At 40.4% G+C, this 27,318-nt stretch overlaps 2 protein-coding genes across 7 annotated transcripts in view; one reads left to right on the top strand and one right to left on the bottom strand.

Moving 5' to 3' along the window:
• Nucleotides 1-24,452, bottom strand: part of TMEM266 (transmembrane protein 266) — a 93,370-nt gene extending 68,918 nt beyond the window's left edge. The window contains exons 1-2 of one of the 3 annotated variants that reach the window (XM_030496768.1): nucleotides 24,182-24,452; nucleotides 18,973-19,218 (exon numbers count right to left, since the gene is read on the bottom strand). The gene's annotated coding sequence lies outside the window, so the exon portion shown is untranslated. Of the gene's footprint in view, nucleotides 1-17,028; nucleotides 17,289-18,972; nucleotides 19,219-24,181 lie in introns of those variants that run through there. The other 2 variants (XM_030496767.1, XM_030496770.1) reach the window with 2 other exon arrangements.
• The window catches only part of NRG4 (neuregulin 4), a 47,527-nt gene that overhangs the window by 6,469 nt on the left and 13,740 nt on the right, over nucleotides 1-27,318 (top strand). The window contains exons 2-3 of one of the 4 annotated variants that reach the window (XM_030496777.1): nucleotides 6,296-6,428; nucleotides 23,194-23,259. In XM_030496777.1, the coding sequence (XP_030352637.1) occupies nucleotides 23,250-23,259 (10 nt within the window). In that variant the 5' untranslated portion in view covers nucleotides 6,296-6,428; nucleotides 23,194-23,249. Of the gene's footprint in view, nucleotides 1-6,295; nucleotides 6,429-17,491; nucleotides 17,772-22,049; nucleotides 22,171-23,193; nucleotides 23,260-27,318 lie in introns of those variants that run through there. The other 3 variants (XM_030496775.1, XM_030496776.1, XM_030496778.1) reach the window with 3 other exon arrangements.

Genomic DNA, 27,318 nt, shown 5'->3' with positions numbered 1-27,318 from the left:
TCATTTTCTTTAGAATCCTGGGCCTAATAGATTCTGGATTGAAACACCTTTAGAACATTGTAACAGTACTCTCTAATTTTCTTGAGGAGCTAATGTCAACCAAAACACAGAAGATTCATAACACTACAATAAGAATGGCGGAAAGTACAGAAAAGACCTCGTGAGAAATTCTTGGCTTTCATTTAATCTCTCATTTAATCGTTGGAGCTGAGGATTTCAATGCATCTTACCAACTGTGGCTCTGAGACCCATAAATATTATATTCCTATATAAGGAGACTGAGAAAAAAGTTCTTTAGACCAATTCTGTCTCTCACATATCAGCAGTACAGGATCAACACAAACCTAAGCAGACTGATACTAAATCCAGTCAAGCTATTAGACAAGTCAAAACCAGCATCTGAAAGTAAAGATTTCATTCTAAGAACCAACTATACTACAAATATCTTTTTAAGAAATATCCATGTTCTGTCCTGCCTGATGAGTATAATGAGCAACCTTCCAGGCAAAATGCAATAGATGTACATAAATTCATGACCTTACTAAGTATCTTAAAAGCAAGTATACAATAATTAGCCCACTGATGTGAAATACAATGCTTTTCTCCCAAACAGCACTCTGCTTTGTAGTTTAGCTTCTGGAAACAAACAGACCAGCTGTTTTGATTGCAAACTTACAAATAGTTGCAAATTTCATCCTGGTGATGCATACGGGATAAACCTCACCCTGCAAGAGCAGACAGCTAATAAAGTTCCTGAATTTACATATCCTGCCTGGTTTTCCAGGGGAAAGTGATTTCATACAGTGCGGACACAACAGTTGTACTATTCGTGGCTGGTAGAATCTTTCCTGACCACTGGGAACCTAAAATGCAAGATTTAACTGCACTATCGTAGCGTGCAGTATACTGATAGTCATTATTTTAATATACAACTAATGTATTTAGCTGTATAACCCCTCAGCAGGTAATGGAATGCACTTGCTGCATATTATAGGCCAGGTTTCTGCCACCAAATACTGATAGTGAGGGCATGTGTCCAAGCTGTGATAAGCAGGCCTTAACAGTCCTTCACAGTCTGGAGGAAGCAGCCCGCCCAATGCACATGTCAACTGGCCAGTGATTTGCACATTTAGCAGCCAAACCTGCGCCTTCTCCCCTCACTTCTAATTGAGCTCTGGAAGGTAACATCACAGAGGAGACACACATGGCCTGTGTATGTCTGGAGTCTGCTTAGACTGTTTTCTGTGAACCGCATAGGTAAGAGGACAACTCTTCCCACTGGACCTGGAAAGAGGATGCCCTGCTCCTTGCAGGTGGGTTGTTCTAGATGACCTCTGAAGGTCCCTTCCAACCCAAATCATTCTGTGATTCTGTGAAAAGCAGCACAGCAACAAAACACATGGAGAGAGAAAGGTGGGAATCTGCTTTGATACCTGTTGCAGCCAAATCCCAGGATATGGCCTGGTGAGGAATTCATGCAGCAAAAAGCCAACACCCCTAAGGCCAGTTCAATATACAACTACAAATGATACATACCTCATGAACAATTACACTTTTACTTCCACCTTACATTGTGCATTTAAAGTAGATAATTTTGAGCTCAAAAAATGGTAGTCATTTAAAAATAATAATTTCAGGCACTATCAGTACCTAAATAGATGCCTTGGAACTTTGAAGCTCTATTTTTGCTACTTATTAAAAAAAAAAAAAAAAAAACCAAATGAAAAAACACCACAGAGAAACATTTTATTGGCCTTTTTAAATAGAACTTTAATGTAAGCATTAGGTTTTCAGAACTCTTTTACTAGCGCTTATTGATTCATTAGTTATTTTGTATGGAATACAAGAAGGATCACTGAGGTATGAAGAAGAATAGTTTCTGGAAACGTTGAAAAGCGTTTGCTCTGCACAGGCATGCAGAGTTCTTCCTACAGGGTGAAGCTATTTGCTTATTCATACAAATATATGTTAAAATGCAGTCAGCTGCTGATCGTATTATACACCACACATGGAAAGTAAAAATGCGAACCTGATCTCCCTCACACCCCTTCAAGAATATGTAACTAACATCACTACCCCTGCCCAGCCCTCATCTCTTTTAAACTCTGCCAGAAGAGAGGACTGATGCTCTTGTCACATGAGTACATGGAGGGCACCACAAGCTAATGAATAAATTCTGAGGAACAGTGCAGAAACACTGGCAATTATGAACTCCCTTTGTTTTAAAGCAGAGAACTGTCAGCTTGTGCTGTTCCTCTGACAGCATCAGTATCACAGAGAAACTTGAGATTAAATGCTCAGTTGTTAAGGGCTCACAAAGTTGACTCTTCACTAGGAAATTAATCTTGCTGTGATTGATTGCTGTGAGCACTGAACCAGTTTTCCCTGTGGCACACTAATTTAGTGCTACTGCTAACATACTAAGAAATCCATGTTGTAAAGCAATGAGGATGGTATTCTGGGATTCAGATTTAAACTTTACTTCTGTATTCCCTCACAGGCTTCTGTGATGTACTTTGAATCAGCACCTTAAAGACATATGGTAAAACTAAGCACTACCACAGTTGACTGCTAATTAATGAAGCTTTGGCCACTACTGTGTGACCCAGCACAGAAGTCATCCTGCCACACCAACCTTGACAGCTCTATATTAGCAGTACCTTATTTAGCACTTCAGGTCCCATGACCCATATCCAATAAGGAGGTTCTGCTTAATACACTGATGAGATAAAAGGATGCTTTTCAAGCAGTGGTTATGCAAGGGATCTATACTGCAACACAAGTCTCAAAACACTAAGCAAATGCTAAGTTATAAATAAACCACATTCTTCCTCTTGAATCTATAACACACACCAGGCACCTGCTTGAAACTGAACTGTCTGTTACAGCTGCAAACACAGGCTTTTGTTAAGATTCATCAATTCACCTTTATTGAAAGAAAAGAAACCAAACCAACCAACCCCCTCCCTTTCCCCAACTTCACCAGGATAATCATTAACATTTCTAGGAGGTAGGAAACTCAGAAAAACATGTCCAAAGACAACCAGATGAGAGCAAGGAAGCTGTATCTGTATTATCTTCTGGATTCTGACAAGCTGGTCAAACCATTAGAGAGTTTTCAGAAATACTTTTTCATCAACACTGCACTAACCCCTTCAACACAATCACCATCTGCTACATAACTTCTCAATCTCCAGCCAAAGACTCTCTAGCACTTTCAATGAAATTTAAGTAAACTAATGAGTTTTGAGATGGGAAAGATGCCAAGATAACAATCAGAATTCCATGATCTTTAAGGTCCTAGAAACAAACAGTCTTTCAGGACGATAAATTGGCCCTTACTTTTGTTATTCACATGCTACCTCAAGATCCATTAAGTTCTTTAGAAGGTGGTTTCTAAAGTGACATAAACTCTGCTTCAAAGTACTTAATCTGAGACAGTATTTGCAGTAATAAGATCACACAGTTTTGAACAAGTATATACTAAATATATATAATATACATAAAGCTTATAAATACAGGTTGGTTTAACAGACCTATGATACTTATTGTGATACTGAATACAAGATCGTCTAGGAAAAACTGAAGGATAAACAACATGAGAAACAGAGAGTGCTTCAGGACAGGAAAACTTCAGTCTTGAATCAAAGATGAACAAGTTTTAGAAAAAAAATACTCCATTAACAGGTAATTTTTTTAAATGTACATTACTCTTCTTTAACAGCTGGTAATACAGAAACACCCTTCTACTAAGCACAAAACAGACTAGTGTCCAAAATAAGCGTAAGGATCTTCAGAGAATACTCAGAGAAGTGTTAGGCAGCATCCAAAGGCTAGAAAAATAATCTGCCAAGTACAGGCAGGCCAAGCAGCACACCCTCATCCAGGAGCAGAAACTTCTGACTCTGATGGGACTAAGGCAATCAATGAGTTTGGATCAGTTCAAGCAGCTGTGCATTTGTAAAGCGTTTTACCACTAACTCACGTACTGCTGCAGAGGGCAGCCGCAGCATGCGTTTATAGGGCAGAACTAATTCCTTTTGGCAAGAGCATGCCCTGTTTCAAAGGTCCCAAGGAATACCCCTGCTAGACTGTGAGACGTAATTGTGGCATGCATAAAATTTCACCCATAGAAGAAGTCAGCCCATTCATTTTCCATTTAATTATTATGTCTCCCTTTGTTCTTGTTAAAGAAAGGGGGGGGAAAGACACATGGTAAAACATGAGCCATAAACACTAAACACACACACACACACACACACACACAGATTTTTTCCCCTCTCTGCTTTTGGAGGAAATGGCTTACTGAAAGAAAAGATTGCTTTCCTGTGTCCAGGCCAAGCAGGATTATAGCAGCTCCTGCTGAGCTAGCACTGCTGCAGCCGGACTTTGGTACTAGTTGCCAGGCTGCCTAGTTTAAAGCTAACTCAGGTATAGTTGTACGAGCTGCAGCCTGCAATGCAGCAGCAAATTAACTCAAGCCAAAATCCTTTTTCCCTACTTACTGAAAAACGGCAGCTGACAAATTATGGATTTGGCGTTCTTTCACATGCAATAATATTTGCTGCAAGTATCTAAAAATACACTTCATGGCTGACAGCCCAAGGAACCAATCAATGGAAGTTCAAGAGGTGCCTTTTACAGTCCAGATGTTCTTAAACTGTACTCCATCAACAGCTTAGTGATGGTTGGTCACATTATGCTGACTTCTCCCCTTTACTGTACCAGTTTGTGTCCAAAAGATGAAAAGTACATCTACAATTCTTAAAGTACTTCTCCTTATTTTCTTCTTTTGCTACAGTTAGCATAAAAATATTACAGCAAATCAATGGGATGAGAGGTTGTCCCAAAGACAACTTGGTGTAAAGTGCAAATCAAACCTGAACCTCTGCACCAGGATGACCTGAATGAGAGCTCTGAAGGCACGAAAATTACAGGATCCACACGTGCATACATACACTCTAGATAGTGACAAGAATTCCACAAGGCAAACATGCTTTTCCTAACCTGACCTATGCACTCTTTCAGTTGATATGGTGTCAAAACTTGTGCAAAACTGGGCAAGAGCAAGAGATCTGACTTGTTTATTAAAGGAAAAACCTGGTAGGATTTTCTAGGCAAATGGATTGCAACAGTGAACAGTATACTAGATCTTAATTTATTAAATGCTCATGCCTGAAAGGTTTCCTCCAACACATCAGTTACAAATGATTAAAAATGCAAAACTATACCTTAAGGAAAAGATGAGAGAACTAGTTTAAACATGCATTTATCCATGCACTAAAACAAATACAAAACTATCTCAAAACTGACAAAAATCTAAGCTTGGATACAACACTGTCATATGCCTTGTATAGAGGATATGTAGCCTAGCCATGGACATACCCATATCTTCGTCCACCTTGACATCTGCATGTTAAATTAACAATTAGGAACTTGAATGCCATTGCCACCAAACACCATGTCAGGCGAGAATGGGAGCAGCTATGTCCAGCATGTAGGTACAGTAGCTGTTGCTATACGTGCCTCTCCTTGTGCAAATCACAAGAATCTTTATAGTTCAGGGAGAAAGGAAGAGAATGCTTAGCCTGATACAAGGAAAGTCATTAGCAATTAAGTACTATGTAGCTTCATTGCCCATAGCAGAGAACTAAAAAAAACAAGTCATGTACCACACCTTTATATATATATATATATTTTTTTATTTTGATCTTGGCTTGCAAGTCCTTTCTTTCTCCGTCCCCTGCAAAGGCACATACTTCTCTTAAGAGTGCAAATCTGTAAGCGTCCTCAGAGCAGCCTCTGAGGCTGCTTTGCTGCACTTCCCAAAAAGCAGCCTTAATTTTGCCAAGTCAGAAGAATCACTGATCCAGCATCTTTGCTACATGTTACAGAGCAGATGACTAAAGCAAAGTTGAAATGTTCAGTGTTTTTCCTTGAAAAAGCGCTCTACCACTTCAGTCTGCTCCATCTTTCCTTCCCTAAACAGGAGAACTTTTGCCCCTGGTTTCATGTCTCTGCTCCAGCCACAAGGCTTCTTGATGATAATATAACATGTATTATACACCAGGATTTTTTTCAATCCTAAGTAATCCTAAATAAGCTCACAGCTCTCATTAAAACACTGGTATGCATTTGGTTTTTAACTTGAACACCAACAATTCGAACTCTTGCCCATCATTTCACTTCAATTTCAAGTAACCATTTTTAATGTTAGCTACAGCATTCTATCTATGTACTCGATTTCTGGAGTGAACAGGAACATGTTTTCACCCAAAGGTTCATGTCTTTTCAGCAAGGGGCAACATCTTCATGCACAGACCACTACACCAGCATTCAGACAATATTCTGCTAGCAGATTCCTTTACAGACAAGCTGCCAGATCAGCCCAACTCATAACAACTCCTGTGGATAAATCTGGGGTTCAGGTAAGAAGTGAGAAAGCCATTTCCTTAGTTCACCATCGGTTCTGTTGTCTGAGGGGTTAATGAGATCATAGACACTGCCCTCTTCATCCCTATTTCCCACCTGTCTTTTGGCAGCTATATACAGCAAGACAGATTCCTTTATGTGTGATAAGTGCTACAATCACTGCCATCTCCTTAGGGAAGGCAAAGAGTGCTGATCACAGCTCAAATGGGTATACAGCTCATACTGAAAATACAACTTCTCTACCGCAAGACAAACTGATCTTCTGCAGGCTGAACAGTCACAGATACAGACCATGTGTTTTGATTAACCGAGTATGCTGCACTTTTTACAAAACCATTACTTGGAGTAGATTTGATCACTTTTGTTGTCCTTTAAGGCAATAATTTTATCACCTTATTGCTTTTCTTTTAATCTCCAGCTTGGGAAAAAGAAAATAAGATGCTTGTCTTCAGCAGGATGAAATCTAGAGGAGAAAGGTCTGTTCATCATGACCTGTTCCCCAGTCCATCTAAAACAGAGTACTGAAGCAACTGGGGATTTTACCAAGCTAATAGTTCCCTCCAAGCTTGAGCTTATGTAAGCACCCAGAGGAACCCCTGCGAACTTACCTTACATCATACTCTGACATACTTGCAAAAATTTTGAGCTACTGACACTGCAGTCAATAATTTCCTATTCCACATTAGGATCCTAAAGCATAAAAAGCCTAAGCAATTATTCATAAGGTAGAAATATCTTCTCTTCTACAGATAAGTGAAATAAGGTACAGTGTGTGACAGAGAAAGACATGCCATTTCTCCTATAACTCCTACTTGCATGTCTTAATCATACACTTGTTCTACTTGACTGTTTACTGTCCTGCCTTTCTGCCCTCTACAGTTTGGGAACCTTCTAAATTGTTTTATTCTTTAGGGCATTTTCTGTTTGTTTTGGGTTTTAATACAGTCTATGCTTAACCAGTCTGTATGGTCCCAAGTGTTGCTGCAGACAAACACCCAAAATTAAATTCAATAAACCTAAAAATCTCTTAGACACCTTCAGAACTGCTGGTAGCATACAGCAAGAAGTGTGACACATACAGTAGAATAGGCAGTCTTTGCTGTTGTAAAAGCTGTTACTGAACTCTGTTCTATTTAGTTCTTACATCAGCTGGATAACAGATGATTTAAGATACAAATATTCTATGTCATACACTTCAAACCTAGACTCTGAATGCAAACAGTGCCATTATCTCCTTAACAAAGACCAATTATTCAATGAATAATCAAGCTACTGTGAAAGTTCTGAAGGCCTATAATATGTTATTTGATAATATGGTGTCTTCTGACCTAGACAGAGCTGACTACAGCATATAATTAAAGGTTTCAGATACGTTATGTTCCTCAGCTGCCAAATATGCTGCCCATGCAGTATGCTTTATATACTCATTGCAACTAACAGAAAAAGTCTGTTGCAGACTGAAGTGCTTTGTTAAACCATTTAAACTAAACCAGTCAGATGTCCTTCTAGGGAAGGAAGGTACCACCACCACCACCTGTTTTGCCCCCAATAACAAATTCTCCATTTTATAATGTAATCTTTTGAACTCTGGCCTTCCCTTTTACTTATCTTCGTTATATGATAAAGCACTCTGCATTGCTTTCTGACAGCATCATAATTAAGTATTTCATGGCTTTAGACATTACCTGGAGAGCAAGCTCCTGTCCTACGCAGCCAACAACTTAAAGTGAGCGTGTTTTAAAGTGATTTTACAGCCTGTGAAATACACAGCCACTAGGGCACAAAGTCCTCTCTCAACAAAGCGAAATGTGCAAGCCTCTATTTCCCAGTCAATTTGTCCCATGTACCTTAATCCTTATGTGAAGGTGTGAAGCAGAAGAGAGCTCACTTGACATGTTCATTCAGGCTATGAAATCTCCCCACCAAGGCAGTCCATGAAAGTGCTAGTTAATAGTGTTTTTAGACGAGGATGTGGATCATTTCTCACTAGAGAACACACTTCATTTAACCCAGCAAATATCAATCAGACACAAGCTGATGTCAGTCACCTTGGGACTCTGAGAACTGGCCACATTTCCAAATGTGTCAAACAAATAACCCATTAGTCTTTGCTTGCTAGTTCACCATACCCAGTGCTTTTTGTATTCAGCCCTTGGCAGGCTACCAGCAACTTTGACTGCAGTCCCTTCTCCTCCCCTCAAAAAAGGGAAATCATCTTAGACTGAAAGAAGTTCTTCAAAAGCAACTACCCTATCTAACCTTCAGACTGAAAAAGCGCATTCAGACTGGGTGCAACATCCAGCCCCTAAAGGTAAAACGACCAATTTTCTTTTCAGAGCTCCCAAATTTCACAGAAGTACAAGGGAGTTGCTGACAAGCATTTTTAATCAAAAGAGAAGGTAATTAAAACAAACAAACAAACCACAAACCAAACAAAACCAAACAACACCCTTACAACTGGACAGTAGGCAGCTCAACATCCAAAGGGTTGTGTAAGTCCCTGGGCTCCTATTCCTCCAGCTGTTGAGGGAATCCTTCCCCTGATGCCTCAGGCCTTCCCAGCGTTTCAAAGAACACCTTCATTTACACATCAAAACTCCTTTACTTTCTGGCATGATATAAAACCTGGGTACCAGGCTAAAAGCAGCACTTCAGGATAACTGTTATAATCTCTTGCTTAGGTAGAACCATATTATTTTACCCACACAACACTTTTATTTTCTACAGCAGAATAACAGATGCAAGGAGATGGTCAGTACATTTAAACTAAAGATCTTTAGTATCTTTAACTAAATCTAGCCTTTTTTTCCACTATGGTGACCTGATCCATATACCACCAGGTATAAAGACCATAGAGAAACTGCCTTACCAGTTACTTCTGTCTCACAAGCAGCAGATTACTAAAGGAATTCTTTCCCATTTTCACATTAGAAAACAACAGCGGGGAGCAAATTTTGGTGCAGAGATCCATGAATCTGAGCATGTTACAGTTACATCCATCACAGATTTATCCTTCAACAAACTCCTGAATATTTAAATAATATATTTCAGAAGACATACACATCATACAACACCACGCATTTAAAAAAAATCCAAGCACTACACACTAACAAGTCTCTGAAGTTTAATTCAAATATGAGGGCTAAAAGCAAACCTTCATGTTTTTCTGTGCTGCCTTTTTTTCTTCTCCTTTTGATTTGGAAAAAATCCACAGAACACAAGTCTTCCAACAAAGTACTGCAAGGTGCAGCTCAGCAGTGATTTAACACACCCTATAATTCAGCCTCAGGCAGCCGAGCTGCCTCTCCTCAGTGATACTACTACTACAGATACTCAGCTATAGATCACCAACAGATAGACCACAGCTGTCATGATACTGTAATAGAAGCCATTAAGTGTCTCCTTCTCCCAAAAACTACTCAGTATTCCCACTATCGGCCTAGTTTCACGGCTGCGTACTGAGGGTTGGATTTACATTTTAATACTTAGATTCAAAACCAATCCATTCAAAGTCTCAGGTTCTCTTTGAAAACTTACAATGAGCTTGTTTCCCATTGCCTGTTTCACTACAGGACAAAAGCTTTCTGGAAAGCTATGTAAATTGACTCCTGCAGGAAAACAGGCAAAAAGTCCCAGTGCTGTGTTAAAAACATGGCAGCACTTCTGTTCGAAACAATATAAAACCTTTAGGGTATGCAGTGAACAAACTCTAGCCACTCTTCTCCCCAAGCACAAAACTATTCTTACCAGTCCACAAGCACTTGCATATCACAGTGGGGTCACCACAGCACTGGTATTATTATTTACATAATAAATATGCATGTAACCATCTAAAGTGAGGATTCCTGATCTAAACAGCAAGGAAGATTGTTTCGTGTAAATTACTTGTTTCTGACTCTCCCATTTTCTGTTTTTATAACCACCTCTTCCAGTTTAAAAAAATACAGGTTTTTCCATGTGGCTACATGAAAAGCAAGCTATTGACTGGCAAAGCAGAGAGCATATGAAAGTTAGCTGCCACATGTATCAAATAAATCGAATTTAAAACTTACTTTTGGAGGTACTCTTATCTTCAGGAAAGATCTCAGAATATTATGGGAAAATGAGGTTCTTCTGATTTCATTGTTAGCAATGTGAAATCTAATGAGGACAAAAAAGTACACATGCTTGTGCTGGCAAAGGCAGTAAGACTCCTCTCTGCCATTGTTGATCCTTGAAACATAGACAACAGAAGGATCTGAATATGGCTAAACCTCACAAGACTTGAATTAACAAAGATTCTTACAAGTGTCACTTAATCACTCCAAAAAAGAAACTACTGCTGACCAATGAATTTAGTATCTATGTTACAAGCTTGTGCTAGGATGCAAAAGCATCAACAGGATTTTTAATGACATTGTCTATATAACTAATGTTTTCCTAAACATCTATCACCATTCACAATGTTCTCATTAAAATTTATTTAGATTGCAAATCCTCTGGGACGGTCCTGCCTTTTATCCATACTTGAACAGTCTACAGCACAATGGGGGTCCCAGTCTTTTTGGCTTTAAATACTAGCATAGCACAAGTAGGTTTTGACTGTAGGAGAAGATTGAAAATATTCGGAAAGCACTCTTTCTGTTCACTCTCTGTGCTTAGTTCCCATGTGCAGTTCAGAACAAACACTTCAGCTGTCATTCTATTAGCAGTTTTACCTACACAAGAAATTTAAGATGGGGCCAAATCTGTCTGCATAATGATTTCACAGTAAGTGGCAACCAGATGGACAACACACTACCATATGCTCCCATTTGCTGAAAGGTGGAAAAGTGAGCAAATAGGAATCAGAAAAAAAGGAAGGAGAGTGGGGAGACGAATATCTCTGCAGTATGCCCATGAATTCATGCTTTCCTACCCTTTCCTACCACCCTTTCCTACCAGAAACATACACAAACTTCTCTGTTCCTTGTACCTTAAGACCTGAATTGCAGGGAAGCAATGGCAATGATTAGGGGGCAGACAGGGAACAGCTGTTGTCTCCAGAATAATCCTTGCTAGGCAGGTACATATCTGTGCTGGATCCAAAAGTGCTGCATTCCTATGAAAAGCCACTGTACAAGCACAGGGAAAACAACCAGCACCACCATAGCCCTAACAAAGTGAAGGGAACAAAGACATGCTTCCCCAGGGTCAGCCTCTCTGGAAGCTGACCCTTTCTCCAGCACGGCACCAAGAGCTGCGATGCTCAGGAGCTGTGTCCGCTCTGCTGCCTCCTCTGAATTTCTTTTTGCCCAGAGACAACACGTGTCAAAAACTTTTAAGTGAACTTTGATGCTACCCAAGTCTTGCATTGCTCTTTCAGTTGGAGCAGACAACCTGACCATATTACAATGTCTCCAAGGAGTGCCTGCCCTTTTGAGCTAGTCCTAAAAATTACACCTTTCAAAGTTAAACATATCTATTTAATTACACTACTGCTGCCTGCTCAGAAATCCCTTCTTAACACAAATCAGAAGAAAAAAAACCTCACAACAACCCCAACCCAACGAAGCACAGAACCCAAACCCGAGCATTCAGATGTCTGGAGGCAGCAGCTGGTAACAGAAGAAGAAAAGCAGTAAATATGTGCAAGAAAAGTCTCTGAGGTTGCTTTCTCAGACACTTGTGCAAATTAATATATGAACCTTGACCCACATCTCACCTTACTGTTAAAAAGTTGTTTTCAAAGCTGTCTGATTTTATCATGCCAGATAAAGATGTAATTATTTACTAGATGTGGGTTGGAAAATCCAGGCAGCTATTACACACAGGAAAAAATTATGGACTGCTTGCTAGCTGAGATACACCACGTGCCTCATGTTTGCATCCTGAATGTTTGTTAACTGTAATTATTAAGTAGCTCACTTTAAGAACAGCTTTCTTTAAATCTGTACCATTAGCTAAATTGCCTGGTAGTCCAAATGGTGTGCTTTTCTGTAATGAATTATTTGATAGATTTGAACAAAAGTATTTAAGGCAAAATAATAAAAGATCTCAACTGCAAAAGCCTCACCAACTTCGATAAAATTTCTATCTTTCTATTTTTATATATGAGTTTTCAGGCACCCTTAAATATCAGACAGGTAACACTTTCCACTACAAAGACTTCTGCAACTTTTTTGAGAAGCTCTGGCACTTGCCTCATTTGCAGGCAGCCTTTGAAGTTCCCCAAACAGCAGAGATGCTCTTTATCTTATGGCAATCCATTCAAGTTAAACTGAACTGTTTTCTTAAGCCTGCTTGGTTTTTTAAATTAAGTATTTGGTGGCTTCTCAAAACAAAGCCCAACAGTGTAAGGGAGGTGAGCTCCATGCGCACAGCCGCTGGGCAGCTCGCCCCTCTGACAACGCAGCGGCAGGCAGTGTGCTAGGGACCACTTCCAGGTTGCTGAAACAGGACAGCAGAGTGGCAGGACAGACAGCAGAAAGGAGGATCAAATGGCTCAGGCTTCAGACAAAGCACAGACACTGAAGGTCCTTCCTCATTCACCATATAACAACCTTACCAAGTAAGGCAATTACCTGAATTGAAAATTACTACTGAAGGCTCAAATCCCACTTAAGGATTTGTTAAGATCAGCGCCTCCCTATAATATCAAAATAAAGAAAAAATAAAAAATAAAAAGTGATAAAAACCACAACACTGAGAGGTTCGATGTTAGAAACTAATTTGCGAGAAGGTTATTTGGGTTGAAAGTTAAGCTCTTGAAAATTAGGAAACGTCATATTTAAAACAGCATATGACTTAAGCTTCATTTGCATTAATCCTCTTTTTAACTGTAAAGATCACATACTATTTTCCCTGCAAATCCTTGGCTCATTCAGTGAACAAGGTGGCTCACAACACAGAACTCTATCTACGTGACCCTAAATCAGACAATTTCCAACTTAGAGGTCTAACTTTGCAATCAAAGTAGTTGAATGTACATTTTTAAACATGGTTTCATTTGTGTGTACTGCTATAGATGTGTGTGGTGCTCCACATGATGCAAAGACAGGTAGAGTAATTGCCACAAAAAAAATCTTGCAATTGAAATATCAAAGCAACACTGAACCCCAGACAAGATAAAAAGAAAGTGAGATAGAGGGAGAACCTCTTTATGCTGAAAATACTGACTTTGATTAAAGCAAGAAATAAGCTGATATTGCCTTTTATAATGCTTAATGACAAAAGTATCGTTGGAAAACCTCCATTGCTACTTGAGTTTACAAGAGGCCTGTCTTTCATTATACTCATGCAAAACCAGCAATTTCAACAGGATTATGTGGATGTAACAGAGCTCACTGTGATCTTATAACTAAATTAAGAATTAAACCCTAATACATCACTCTTGTCAAATCCTAAACCAAACAAATAGACGAACTGAAATATGACAGAGAGACTGGAGTAAACCTTCCACCATCTTTCACCCAGCCTCTGCCCACAATGCACCATCCAAGAATTTGGTGGAAAACAGCTTCAAAAAGCTTGGGTAGGAGCCTCTAGAGCCAAAGAAAGCACAAGGGCCAAGTTCTACCCCACAGCGATAACAAACTAACTTTTCTTATTTTTCTCTTGAAGATGGAATTTCACTAAGTATGTTCATGTCCACCTACACTACAAAAATACTCCTAAAAGTATTGACAGAGTTTGGATTTTTTTTTTCCAAGTCAAAAAATCCCAAACTCCCTATTTTCCACCACCACCAATTCCAGGCTTACCCCTCATATTATTAAACATAACGAGAGCATGGCAAACGAGTTCCAGTAGCTCACAGTTATCTGGCTAGAAGCAGCGAGGAGAGGAAAAGGAGGAATCAAATCACAGTCTTCCTCTCACATACTAACTAGCAATGAAAATTCTGCAAATAGCACTTAGTTGACACTTTCGATGACAACACATGAGGCAGAAAGGACTCCAGCTCTCTCTCCCATGTCAATACTGTTCTGCAGTGTTCGTAAGGATAAAGGATTTGTATCTGTTAAGCAATCCATTGTCCAGGAAGCAGATGAGTTGAGCACCATGATACTGACATAACCCCTCATTTATTGCCCTGATAGAGTATACAGACAGTTTTATACTACGTAAGACAATGCAGTTAATTGTTGTTGTATTGCCAGGTAATGCAACTAATTTAAATGAGTATCAGTAATACATTTTAGGTAAATTTCAGTCATATATCAGGATCTCATGGGGCCATGCAGGTTCTTCTCCTAATTTGGATGTAATCCCATGTAACACTAAAACCACGCTCTTGATCATGCTTGAGGTTTTGCTAGTTCTGTCCCTTCATGCTAAAAGTAATCCGTGATGCAACATTACTGCAGAGTCAGAAACTGCAGTGTACAGGCCATCGGAGACAAAAGAGCAAGCTGCCAGGTAGCCAGGTTTCAGGGAGTCACCACTGATCCCAAGTGGAGTAACAGCACAACAGTACACAGGGCCAGGAGAGGGAAAGTACAAGGAGCCATACGTATCTTTTACAGGGCACCTTCAGAACTGTAATCTTGGATGCACCTAACTAAGCTTTGGGAACAGACACTGTGACAGGGAAAACAGCTACGCCGCGCATTATGTTCTGCATTTATGCTGTCAGTCACAATCTGAAAATACTTCAGCTGAGTAGCAGGCTTGCCCCAGTACTGGCACTGCAAGCATACCCAGCTCACATTTTAATTTTCTTACTGACCTTTTCATAAACTGGTTGGCATTAAGATCTTCACCTACTGCTCCAGTTCTGAAGCTAGAATAGCTGATGCATACTCTCGCTACGTGTTCTCTTCGCCCACTGTTCTCTTTAGCATAGTTTCTACCAGCTAACCACATCTAACTTTTTGTACAACTTACACCTCTTCTCACCCTTCACCTTGCACTAAACAGAGGCAAGTCAATTTTGCAATCCAAGGGGTACCATCAGGACAGAGCTGCAAAAACTCCACTTTGTTCGGAAACATCCAGGAACAAGTATGCATATGCACTGCTTCAGGAATGCAGGCTCTACTCACAGTCACTTTCACTGGCTGTAAGCATACTCTTCACAGTGTTTAGGAACCATAACACGTTTGAAGCAGTACACACTTGCTTCTTATTCTGCATCCTCTGTAAATGAGAAGTGTTCCTTCCCTTCTCTGCACAGAGTATTCTGCCTCACAATACAGATACTGTTCACGAGATCAAGTGACAGCTTTTCCCATACAAGATAATTGTTGCAGAATGTTAATCACGATATCTTGTTGCAAAGCACTTGTGTGCTACTATTGTATGGTCTAATTTATAATCCTCCCTTAATACGACCAGGCTATTAATAACCCTTTTACAAATGTCCTGCAGGAACTTGCAGCATCTTCACAGGAGCTACCAGAAAACCATTCAGTATCAATACAGTCTCAACTCGATCCACGATGCAGTAATAATGTTTTATAGCACATTAAAAATAGACAGGTTGCTTACCCTTCTTTGTTTGTGCAAATTCCAGTTAGAAATCTTAGAAAAAGCCTAGGATTCCCAACAATTCCATCAGAAAAGAGCAATTTCTGACTGTCTCTGACACGCCAGGTGCCCTGCACTCAGAAAAATGAGCCCTCTCTGCTGCTGGCATTCACAGCTGTAAATACCCCGACATCATTACTCATTTTACTCCTTTTATATACACAATCATCTCCTGCAGCTGTTGCAGTGGTGTCAGGTGCATGGTCTACTTAATATAGAGCTTCTAGGTCAGTTTGCTCTCAAACCCACATGCAAGCACCCAGAAATTCTACTGGAGACACATTCAGCAGATCCTTTTCCTAACTTTAGCACACTAACAAACTTGGAAATCACGCATGTTCATGTACTACTTCCTTCAGTAAAGTTACTGTGACATGCTACCCCATGATAGCACATCAATCCTCACGATCTACAGATTTCACCTCTATAGATGAAAAAAGGCCTATTAAGTTTATTACGTCTTTATGGAAGGCAAACCCCGGTAAAAAGCAGTCTAAATGGATTTCAACTTCAAAGAAGAAACTCCTGTTCCTTTTCTTCTTGTGCCAAGCAATGATGCTGCTCTAGGACAGAGGGTTTCCAAAAAGAGCCGCAGCATCTCATAGGCTTATACCACTCAGCGAATACACTGCTCAAGGGGCCGTATCGCAGAGGTACTGCACGTTAGGCGGGTTTTCACGCAGAGAGAGAATAAACGCCACTTTTACGCTGAGGCGTTACCGGGGTTTGTTTGGACTCGGGGACCCGCACGGCAGAAGCCGATGGGGTGCAAAGCGGGGGGGGTCCGGCTGTGGGGCGAACACCACCACCTCACCCCCCCGCCGCTTCACCTCAGGGACTCCCCCCCACCCCGCAGCCTGAATGACCCGGCGGCAGGCTGCTCCGGCGCCGCTGCAGGCCGGACCGCGGTGGGGCCGGGGTGAGGGGGGTCTTAGGGCGCCCGGCCGCGGGCGCCCTAAGACCCCCCTCACCCCGGCCCCACCGCGGCGAACTTAGCGAGAGACGGCGCCCACCGACAAACTTCCTCCACCGCGGAGGAGCTGCCAGCCCCCCGGGGGACCGAGGAGGGAGTATGGGGGGGTCCCCGGGGCCGCGCACTGTTCATACCTGCTGCCCGCTGCCGCCGGTACCTCACAGCCCCGCTCCGCTAACGGTCCGGCGCGCGCCTTCCTGAGGGGCGGCAGGGAGTGGGGGAGGTGGGGAGGAAGGGAGGTAGGTGGAAAGGGAGTGGGGGGGGGAGAGGAAAGAAAGGGGGAATTGCCTGCGCGCGGTGCCGCGCGCGCCCTGCCTTCCTCGCGGGTCGCCTAGGAAACAGCGGCGCGGCTGTTCGGGTCGGGGAGAGCGGAGGGAGGAGGTGGGGGGTGGGGGGGGGGGGGGGGGGGGGTGGTGGTGGTGGTGGTGGTGGGAGGGCGCGCTCGCCCCGCGTCACGTGCGCGCCGCCGAGCCAATCGCGGCGGCGAACGGCGGGTGCTGTAGTACTACGGGGCTAGAGATGGGGAGGGGCGGGGCCGTCACCATGACCACGCCCACATCCATGGCCACGCCCCCTCTCCCGGTTCCCCCCCCCCCCAATCCAGCCTAGGGTCGCCGTGTCGCGATCGCCGAAGACCCGTCGGGACATGGCCCCGGTGAGCCCGGGTTCTGCCCGCGGGGCTCGGGCACAACGGGATCGTTACAGCGGCGCCGTGTTCGGTTTGTGTGGAGCCCGGGGTTACATAAGCGAGCGCGGAGCGCCGCGGCGGGATCACAGCATGCAGATTATAGAGACCACGGCGAGCCCGCAGCTTGCCCTGTGCGTGCCTGAGACAGTCACCCGGCTACTGCGGTGAGAGAGGGGTTAACAGAACAAGGTAACTCAGTGAAAAACTAAATGCAAAAAAAGGAAGGAGAAAAGAAAAAAAAAAAACCAACAAATCCAAAAAACCGAAACCCCAAGGTTTAAGAACGTGCTTTAAAGGGACAAAATGAACCCCAGAGATTGCAATTCCAGTTTTGACAGTTCCCTCCCATATGCCGAGCTGCTGTGGAACAGCTGGCGCTGGCAGCAATCAGTTATCACTGCCCGCCGGACGTTCAGCGTTACAAAATCAAAGTCAATATTATGATGACTGCTTACATTTGCTTTACTATGTAAAAGTAAACATCTAAACTGTAATGATATATATATCTTTAGTATCTCAGAATTATTTAAGTCTATTGGTCTATTTTATTAGTGCACGTGCTAAACCGTCTCCGTGTATGCCAGTTTGTAACAGACATTTCTGAGTTCTGATTTTTGGCTCTGAGATTACTGACATGTGAGAGCTGACATTGACAGGCACTGTATCTACCACTGAGCTGTGAGCAAAAATTACTGACAGCTCAGTGGTAGATACAGTGAGAACCCACAGTGAGAACTTTTAAGTTGTATTACATCTCACTTGATAGTTTAGGGATGAAACTTGGAACCAAAAGTGCCACAGAAGAAATCAGTAAGCACACCAATGAAAGAATACTGCTGTGGGTTGTTTGGGGGTTTTTTTCAAGCTTGATAGCAATTTTCTTAACACAAATATCTTCTAAAATTTACTAATTCCCCCCATGTAAGCATACACAAGCTTGAGACTGGAATCTCTATCTCAAAATTACAAATCTCTAGTTTCACTGGACAGAAGCCTCAACTGAAATGCAGCTTTGCCAGCTTCTGTATGAAAATCTCATACATTAGAATGGGGGTTTCAGATGGGAATTTATAGTTGGTTGCAGACTACTTACAAAATCTTAGGAGTGGAAAGGTTTCCCTTAAATTTACAGTAATATCACAAACTGTGATTTCAACATTGTGACAACACTTTTGCAAGCTGTTACAGTACATAATTATTCCTAGACATGCTTCAGTGCATCAAATCAAAATGTAAACCTAAATTTTTGCTGTAGGCATTCCTAAGACAAGAGGACTCAGTTATTTGTTGTCATTTCAGAAAACTGTAATGGAAAGAATTCTGAACAACTGTATTCTAAAAATTTACCTGTCAGTCACAAACATGTTGAGACTTGGGACTTGGCATTTACCTCTGCTGCTGTCTTTTGTCAGAGTTTATATTCTGGCCATCCTGTCTTGAAAGACACTCCAGTGTGTAAACTCGAGTAACACGTTGTCCTTGTACAAATTTGGTGTAGTAACTCATCTTGAATTCTTCCTTATCGAGATCTCTATTTGTTTCAGGCAGTTTGATGGATTTTTTTCTGACATCTGATGATTTTCTGTGCTAAAATCAGTTGTGAGCTTCACATGGTAACGGTATTAGAAGTTATCACCTAGATAAGAAAAGAAACAGATTCCTTGTAATAAGACTGCAGGACAGTTCCTCACTCTTGGAAGGACATGTCTTAGAAGGAAATTTATATTTAATTTGTCTACTAAGCAGATAGTGCAAAAACAATGAAGTTTTTCCTTTCATTGTTTTCATGACACAAATATTTGAGCTCACTGTTGGGGCAGAATGAGATTTTACCTCTTTTGGACTTTTAACAAAAGACTACATAATGCCGTAAAATCCCATCCTTGAAGACAGCTGTAAAGTGCAACCTAATCTAAATGAACAAACAATGTATATTTGAAATAGCCATGTGACTGAAATGATCTTTAATTTGGGGGAGAATTTATATAGAGATGAATTTTAAGAATGTTTGAATAGCAAAGAACCATAAACCAAACCCCAAATCACTCTTCAGTGCTTTCTTTTTATCTGCATGTGCCCATGAAGACTTCCAGTTATCATCTTTTGGGGATACTGCATCTCATAGATGCTTAGAATAGTCAGGCATTAAAAGCACAGAAAAATAAGTGGCAATAAGGATTCTGTTTGAAGTATTTGGGGAATAAAGCAGACAGGTTCATTTAAAGACAAATCTAATGACTTCAAAAGACTTGTTTCCAGCCAGCCTCCAGTATGGCCAGATTTTAGCACATATTTTTGCTGAAGAGATGAACCCATTTCAGTTTTGTGTCTAAGTGCTCAATTTGCCCAGAAATACAATAGCAGCTCCCCAAATAAATGTATTCTTTCCCCTAGTGTTTTAGTGCCCAAGAAGCATGCGGATGTTTGGGTTTTTCTTGTGTGGCTCACTCACCTGTGGGTTCTCTGCTACAGAATAGTAACCCAGTATTTCCATCACGTTTGTAGCATTCGGTGTGACACATGTATACACACAGAGTTTATGCTTCATTCAACAACATACGTGAACATGCTTTAATTTAGTAATTTAGGATATGGTTAACTCTAACCATGTGATGTAAATTTTTTCCTGAACTGAAGCCCTTGACTATGAAAATAACGATGCCCAGGACTTTCACATAATTGAAGAGGCTGGAATAATAATACCAGTATGTATCAGCAGACATAGGTGACCTAAGTTCAGTGTGTAAACTGTAATCCTTCAAACAATGTACTGTTGTTATTAAGATCAGTTTAGATGACAAAGATATGGGGAGAAGGGTAGAACTGATATGAAGTTTTTCAACATGCCAGCACAGAGCAAAACAGGCTATATTATAAATTTCAGATTGAAATACTAACGTAAACTTTCACAAACTCCCAAGTTTCATCCAAGTTAAACATCTGGGCATTCACAGAATTGCACTCTTAGTTTCTGTGAGCATAGGCTACAGACAATGCTTTACAAGACACTGAGTTTGTAAAGTGTTAGTAGCTGCACAAATGATCTCATGTTTCTAGTACCAGTTCAGTGCACAGATAGATGTAAGCAAGTTAGAATAAAGTTTAGCAACAAATTCTGCTATAGCATTTCATTTTCTTTACAATACATCTTCTGATTTCTTTAATGATATAAAGAGTCCAATTTATTCTTTTTAGGACACTGATACATACTTGATCTTCTGTTCAGAGTGCAAGCACCCCAGAGAAAAACATTTACTTATAAACACATGACCACCTAATGATTTACTTTTCAGTCTGAAAAAAACCCCAAAAAGCCACAAATATGAAAGCTGTCAGCAACACCTCTTCTGAAAGTGATCTTTAGACCCAGATTGTCAGAACTTAAAGAATAGAATTATGCATATACACGCACATCCTCTTGGATTGTTTAGGAAGTATTTTCACCCTCTTCCTTCACCACCCCCTGTTTCCTTGAATAAAAGAAAGAAACAATAACATTTGAAAATTAACAATTAGGAGTCTCACAGCCTGCTTCAAACTGCCTTGTTCTCTGCAGTCAGCTTATAAGCAATTTGTAGTACATGTAACAATTAGTCCTAGTCCAAACAGCTGATGAGGTGCAGATAGCACAACCATGTAACGCACTGATGTAGAAGAAAACTGTCAGTTTCCTCTGAGGAATTTTCTGCTGGATAGTTGGATTTAAGCATCTCCTGAAAAAGTTCAGTTTATACCAGTAGCAGCACCAGGGAGATGGTGGAGGTGCATACTGACAGTAAGATGAAGGAAAAGAGATGGGAGATCTCCTTTTTGCAGTAGCAAAATTGAGTTACTTTGTCTGTTCAAGGACCCATGTCCTAATTAAATCTGGTAAAAGAGCTAGTCTAAAATACAGGTTGTACTTCCTATTTGTATTTTCTGTTATCAGAGCTACTGGATATTACACAGTTTTGTGGAACATTCAGAGAAAAAGGAAAACAAATTAAAAAGGACTGCTTGCTCCAGTAAAGGACAAATTTACATCAGATTTTTGACTGCTGCATATTTTTATGATGCAATTTATACATACTAGAGTGTGTGAATGCTTTGAATTCAGCAATAAACTGTAGTACTGGTAACCCTAGAAAAATATGCAAGTGATTTGTGAGCATAACGGGGTGTTACCCTCTTCTGTGCTTGGTCTCTGCATGTGTGTTTGTCTTTGTTGTAACCTCACCCACATTGCACTATATGTAAATTTGAAGCCTTTTAACCAGCACAGAGAAAATCCAGCTCTTGGCTGCTAAAAATAACCACTTCCAGGATGACTGATTCCTTTGAAAAACAGGATTTGAGTTCTGAAGTGAATCACGCTGGTGTTTCTTTGTGCCACATGCTACGTTAACTGTACTTGGTTGTGTACACAAAGTAAGCAAAGTTGCGTATCTGTGAGACAGCCCAAGAGGACAGCCTCTGGGTGGGGACCCTGCTGTTACAGCCCTGTGCCACAGGGAACTGCCATTTCAGGCTGTCTTGTATGAACAGGACACTTAAAGAGCTAGAGAAGCCATTTGAGGTCCCATGAAAAACAGAACTGTCTGCTTATACAGTAAGTACAAATGCATCATACCTTTTGCAATGGGCCTCCTCAGAAAGTTGCCTTTCTATTACTAAAAGCTAAAGTACAGGCCATTCTTTCTGGTAAAGTTGATGATTTATTTGATCATTTAATGGGAAAAAAATCTTTCTTCCAATATAGGACAGTTTGCTTAAATATTTACCTTATGTACACTTTAAAGTCTAATTAAGAAAAAAAAAGAGCAAACATTAAAAAAATAAGACCTATCACATTAGGCTTGTTCAGTAACCTAGTTGGTATGCTAAACCTTGACCATACCTTAGAAGAAATGAGAATATAGCAATATTAGATGGTTATAGAGTTGGCACGTCTACAAAATGAGATTCTTTTTAGCAATGTCAAGTGAAGACTGGTTTCTGCCCAGGCAGAGAGTTTCTATTCCATACTTTAAAAACAATTGTACAAGTCTTGACCTTGCTGAGTTCTGCTAAATTCAGGGCCTATGTTACTAATTTCACCTGACATCAGGACATGAGAAACAACTCAAGTGAAACACACACATTCGCTCCAAGAAATTACAAATTGAGAAGTTCTTGTTTGTGAAAGGCAGGAATTCTGCCTTTCCTGCCAAGATCTTACCCGATTGATTAATCACCAGCCTGAGGACTAATTGTATGCACTGTCTTTCAAGGTACAAATGTCAGTTTAATTAGCTAGCCAGAAACAATAATTTAGCTTGCCTAAAAGCATCAGGTACCACAATTCTGAATAAGCATGGCAGTTTGAAAAAACGTATTCATTTTTTACACATGCTTTAGTGTGACTTTGGTTTTCCTCTGTAGTAATGCCCTTAGGAGTTCACTGAACTTGACAGTAGACTTGAATGTTTGCCATTAACTGTGAATTAATGGAACTTACATACAATATAACAGTATATTACTGTCAAAGTACAACAAATATCTCAGCAGCAACACTGCATTCCAATAGCTATTTCTTCAAAGAAAAGTCACTTGGGTTAAAAATGACATGCTAAATGTACATGTTTGTCTTTAGGTGCCGTTTTAGAAGAATAGCCTCTGACCAAGAACAAAAATTGTTGTCGGAATAATATGCGAACAGGTAATTTCCTCCAAGCCTTCACTTGGATGTGTATACAGATATAATTAGAACTCTTTAAAACTGCAGTGATTTTGACAGCTGCCATTGGGATTGTGACAACTGCTCTGTAGGGCTGTCATTGCTTACTAGTCAGCAAACCAGAGTTCACCAGTCACTGGTACAAATTCTGTAAGGTGTTTGCTCTGATCAGTGCTACTATTTGGACTGAGCATACAGTCCAAAGTTGCTTATAAGTGAGGAAGCATGCGTCAGCCCCTTTATCTTCTGCCAACATTTCCCACTCCTCTCCCTTCCCTTTTGGAAAGTAGCAGACTTCAGGATTAGACAGTTTAGCCTCTGGACTAGGCAAGACGGCTGAGTCAACACGTGGATTACCAAGGCTGGCTTGGTTCTGTGGGGGTTAAGGTGGTGTTGAGCCTTTATTTGTCTTTCTTTTTAATAGATACGACAGTCAAGTTACAAAAGTTTAAATACAAACAGACAAGATAGTTCAGGGACAGGTTTTCAAGCATGTCCTCAAAAAGAATAATTGAGACTCGGTGTATTTAGAGGCTGCTATTACTTCTGCCAGTTTTAAGTACTAACAGTCTAGCATTAGAAAGAACAATCTTGTTTCATTCTTCTTCTCCCACCAAACCCTGACTTTTTTGAAAAGTAACTTTTGTGTCCTACTGCACATTATTTTCTCTCTCACATAGAAGGACATATAAAAATACATACATATATATTACATAGAATATATGTTGATAGTTTCTACAGTTGTATTCATTGAAAAGCTAAATCTTTATTTTTTTTTAATTCTCCATTGTCACTTGACTTATTAAAGCTTTTCTATCTTGATTATGTAGCCTGACTGTAGTACACAGTTCACCTTCAAAGCATACTATTTGCGTTTTTAGATTAATATAATGTATCAACATACCTAATGAAGAATCCTAATACATTCACTGACGTTCATGTAACTGGGGTTTGGCTTGTAGTGAACCCTTCTGATTCTCCAGTGTACTCTTCTGCATCACTGACTGTAAATTCAAAGGGAAAACTGTTGCTTTCATGCTTTCCTGTCTATAAATAGTGCTCTAGCTTTCAAATTTGATCCAGACTACCACATTTCAGTAAAATGGGTATGGAGTACAATAATTTATATTTTTTACATGTATCAAAACCCACTACTACTAGTAATTAATATTTTTATTGTTACAGCACCCCCAATTTTCTGTTACTCACTTCCATAATTCTGTCACCTACTTTATACTGTATGACTCTGGTATTTTCAATAAGTAGTAGCAAAGTATTAACACACAAAATAGAACTAATGAAAAGCACAACTGGATGGAAAATGGGGCACCTGATCTACACAGACAATTCTTTGAACATCTCATTATTGGTAAAATGAGGGTTGCAATTTTTCCCTTAGCACTGGAAAGAAGTCTAGCTCTAGAAAGAAATAGCCTGTAGAGAAATTGTCTGCAATTACAATCAGAAGGGTTTTGAAGGCTTCCTAGGCACTTTTTGTTCTCTCTCTCCACCCCTCTCTCTTTCCTCTAAAAGGCCTAAGACAGAGTGCCTGAGGTATTTTGCCAGAACAGAAACATCTGGTTGGGCCGCAGAGCTGGTCCTTAATACACAGCTCACACCAGAACAGTGAGAGAATCATTCTCCCAAATGTTCTGGGACCTGAATGACTTGAGGCATTTAGATTTCTTCAGTACTACACCACTAAGCCAGCATGAGACAGGCCTATGTCTGCATAAAGATGGAGAAATAGAACTATAACGCCGGATTTTAGGGAGGTTAACAAGTTCTCTCATGAGAATTTCTCTGAAGGGTTTCCACAAGCTGTCAAAAAGGATCTTTCTGTGTTGTCTACCTTCCATCAACTCACTTTTCCATGTGGTAGAATTTCAACAACACTTAACTCCCTAAGATGCTTAAGAGAGTTGAGAGGAAGTCAAAGTTCCTTCATTTAAGGACGGATGTAGCCTTCAGTTGAATTACACTGTCGCAGAAGTTCCACTGTTACGTTTGAATAGACTAAAATAAAACACAGTTCTTGTTTAAAATCCTTCTTTCTTTTTTCTATTACCTTTTTATGCCTATTGTAATTATACTGTTATGCATGCAAAATAAGATAAAAAGTCTTTTGATAGTGACCTTGCAGTAAATTAATTGCCAGTAGACAAGCACAGAAAGCATCAGAGTTAAAATTAATTTCCATTTACCTTCTAACAGGGTAGAGCAGAACACACATTTCTGTTATGCCACATCCTGAGCCAATGTAACAAGGTCAAAAATGAACAGGAATTCAAACATGATTCATAGAATGGTTTTCGTTGGAAGGGACCTTAAAGCTCATCCAGTTCCAACCCCCTGCCATGGGCAGGGACACCTTCCACTAGACCAGGTTGCTCAAAGCCCCATCCAGCCTGGTCTTTCCAGCCTTACCTCTCCCCTCCTCCAGCTCCTTAATTTATCTACACATATGCAAAAAGGTCCAGTTACCATTTGGGTGCTAGCACTTTGATAACATGACCGTGAAACTGAATTCCTGTTGAGCTCTGTGGTGTAACTGCCTTCATCTTAAAATAATGTAAAGACTAAGGATAAAATTATGTAATGGAACTCACCCTTCTATGTCAAATATGCCATCATAGAAATGGAAGAATGTATGAAAAGACGGGAGAGTGGAATTACCAGAGATGGTCTAGAGGATAGCAGGGTGCATGATGGTTAGAAGTAGCTAAGCTTTTCTGCCACTCAGGAAAGTCAGGTTTATTTTTTAGACAAAGCTGTAGAAGCTCCCTCTGAGGTGGAATGCCTTATGGCCGCATTCCTCACTTTTTTCTTCAGGAACACAGGCGAATGAGCCCTAACTCTTTTTCCTGAAGGAAAAATAAGACTATTAAAATCTTGTTTCCTCTTAAACAACACTATATCTTGTATAGAATGTGTCCTCTATACATAAACAGTGAGAAAGCAGAATTCTTATTTTCAGAACTTCTGGGAGAAATAATAGCAAAACCAACACCTAAAGTGTGAGGTAGCACATGATTCTTATACTTGCGATGTCAGAAGACTGCTCTGTTTTTGTTTTCCATTGAGATATTGTGGTTTCCTAAGATTGAAGAAATATATAAAAATACATATGCATACATAAAAAGTGAGTTACTGATGCATTAAATGTATCATAAATAAATCCAAATTTACAGTTAGATATTATTTTTAAGCACAAAATAGACAACCGCTGCTACAGGTGCCAACAGTAGTATCCTGTATTTGGGGTGTTATTAGAATGCCTAATTGTGTTTAACACACTAACAATTCATACAATAAGTCTACTGAGTTAGGAAAATGCCTTTTCGAGATCTGTGGAAATGACATTGTAACAGGCATTCTTCTACATAAGTGACACTTCATAGGCTAGCTCCTCCACTGGTTGTGAAAAACTGGGGTGGGAAACCTGCTGGTGTCCAACTGTGCTATGATTCAGCTCTTAACACAGCCTGAAGCAGGCTCAGAATGTTCTGGTCCACACCTGAGACTCTTCTGGGTTTATCTGTACCGCCTGATTTCCAGAAGCTAGTTAAGCTAAAGACAGTTTGTGCCACTGGAACAGGACAAACCAGACTTCCTACGGGTCATCATGTGAATCACTGTACTCAGTACAGTTTGTGGTCATGAAAGCCAAATGAAGTAACGGAGAATCCAAAAGTTCCTCTCACTGCAAGAGAAATTTTGCATCTATTAATAAAGTTTAGGTGCTTCATGTCTAATATGGTCATAAATTTATGATCTTTTTGCATATCGTTACATGAAACAATTCTGCAAGATAGGAAGCGTTATACGTAGCTGGGCTGGAAGGCAAGACTGATACCTTATTTGTTTGTGTGTGGTGGTTTGTTTTGAGGGTTGTTTGGGGGTTTTTTGGGTTTTTTTTTGGGAGGGGGGGTGTTTTTGTGGGGTTTTATTGTATTTTTTTAAGGAAGCCACCCTCCCTCCCTAACAGTACAATTAAGATCTCCTTTCACTGAAGTGGAATGGAGAATGGAAGTCTCCATT

This window comes from Strigops habroptila, chromosome 9 (assembly GCF_004027225.2).
Source record: "Strigops habroptila isolate Jane chromosome 9, bStrHab1.2.pri, whole genome shotgun sequence".
Classification (NCBI taxonomy): domain Eukaryota; kingdom Metazoa; phylum Chordata; class Aves; order Psittaciformes; family Psittacidae; genus Strigops; species Strigops habroptila.
The sequence above is the reverse complement of the archived record's forward strand: the minus strand, read 5'-3'. Positions and strand labels throughout refer to the sequence as shown.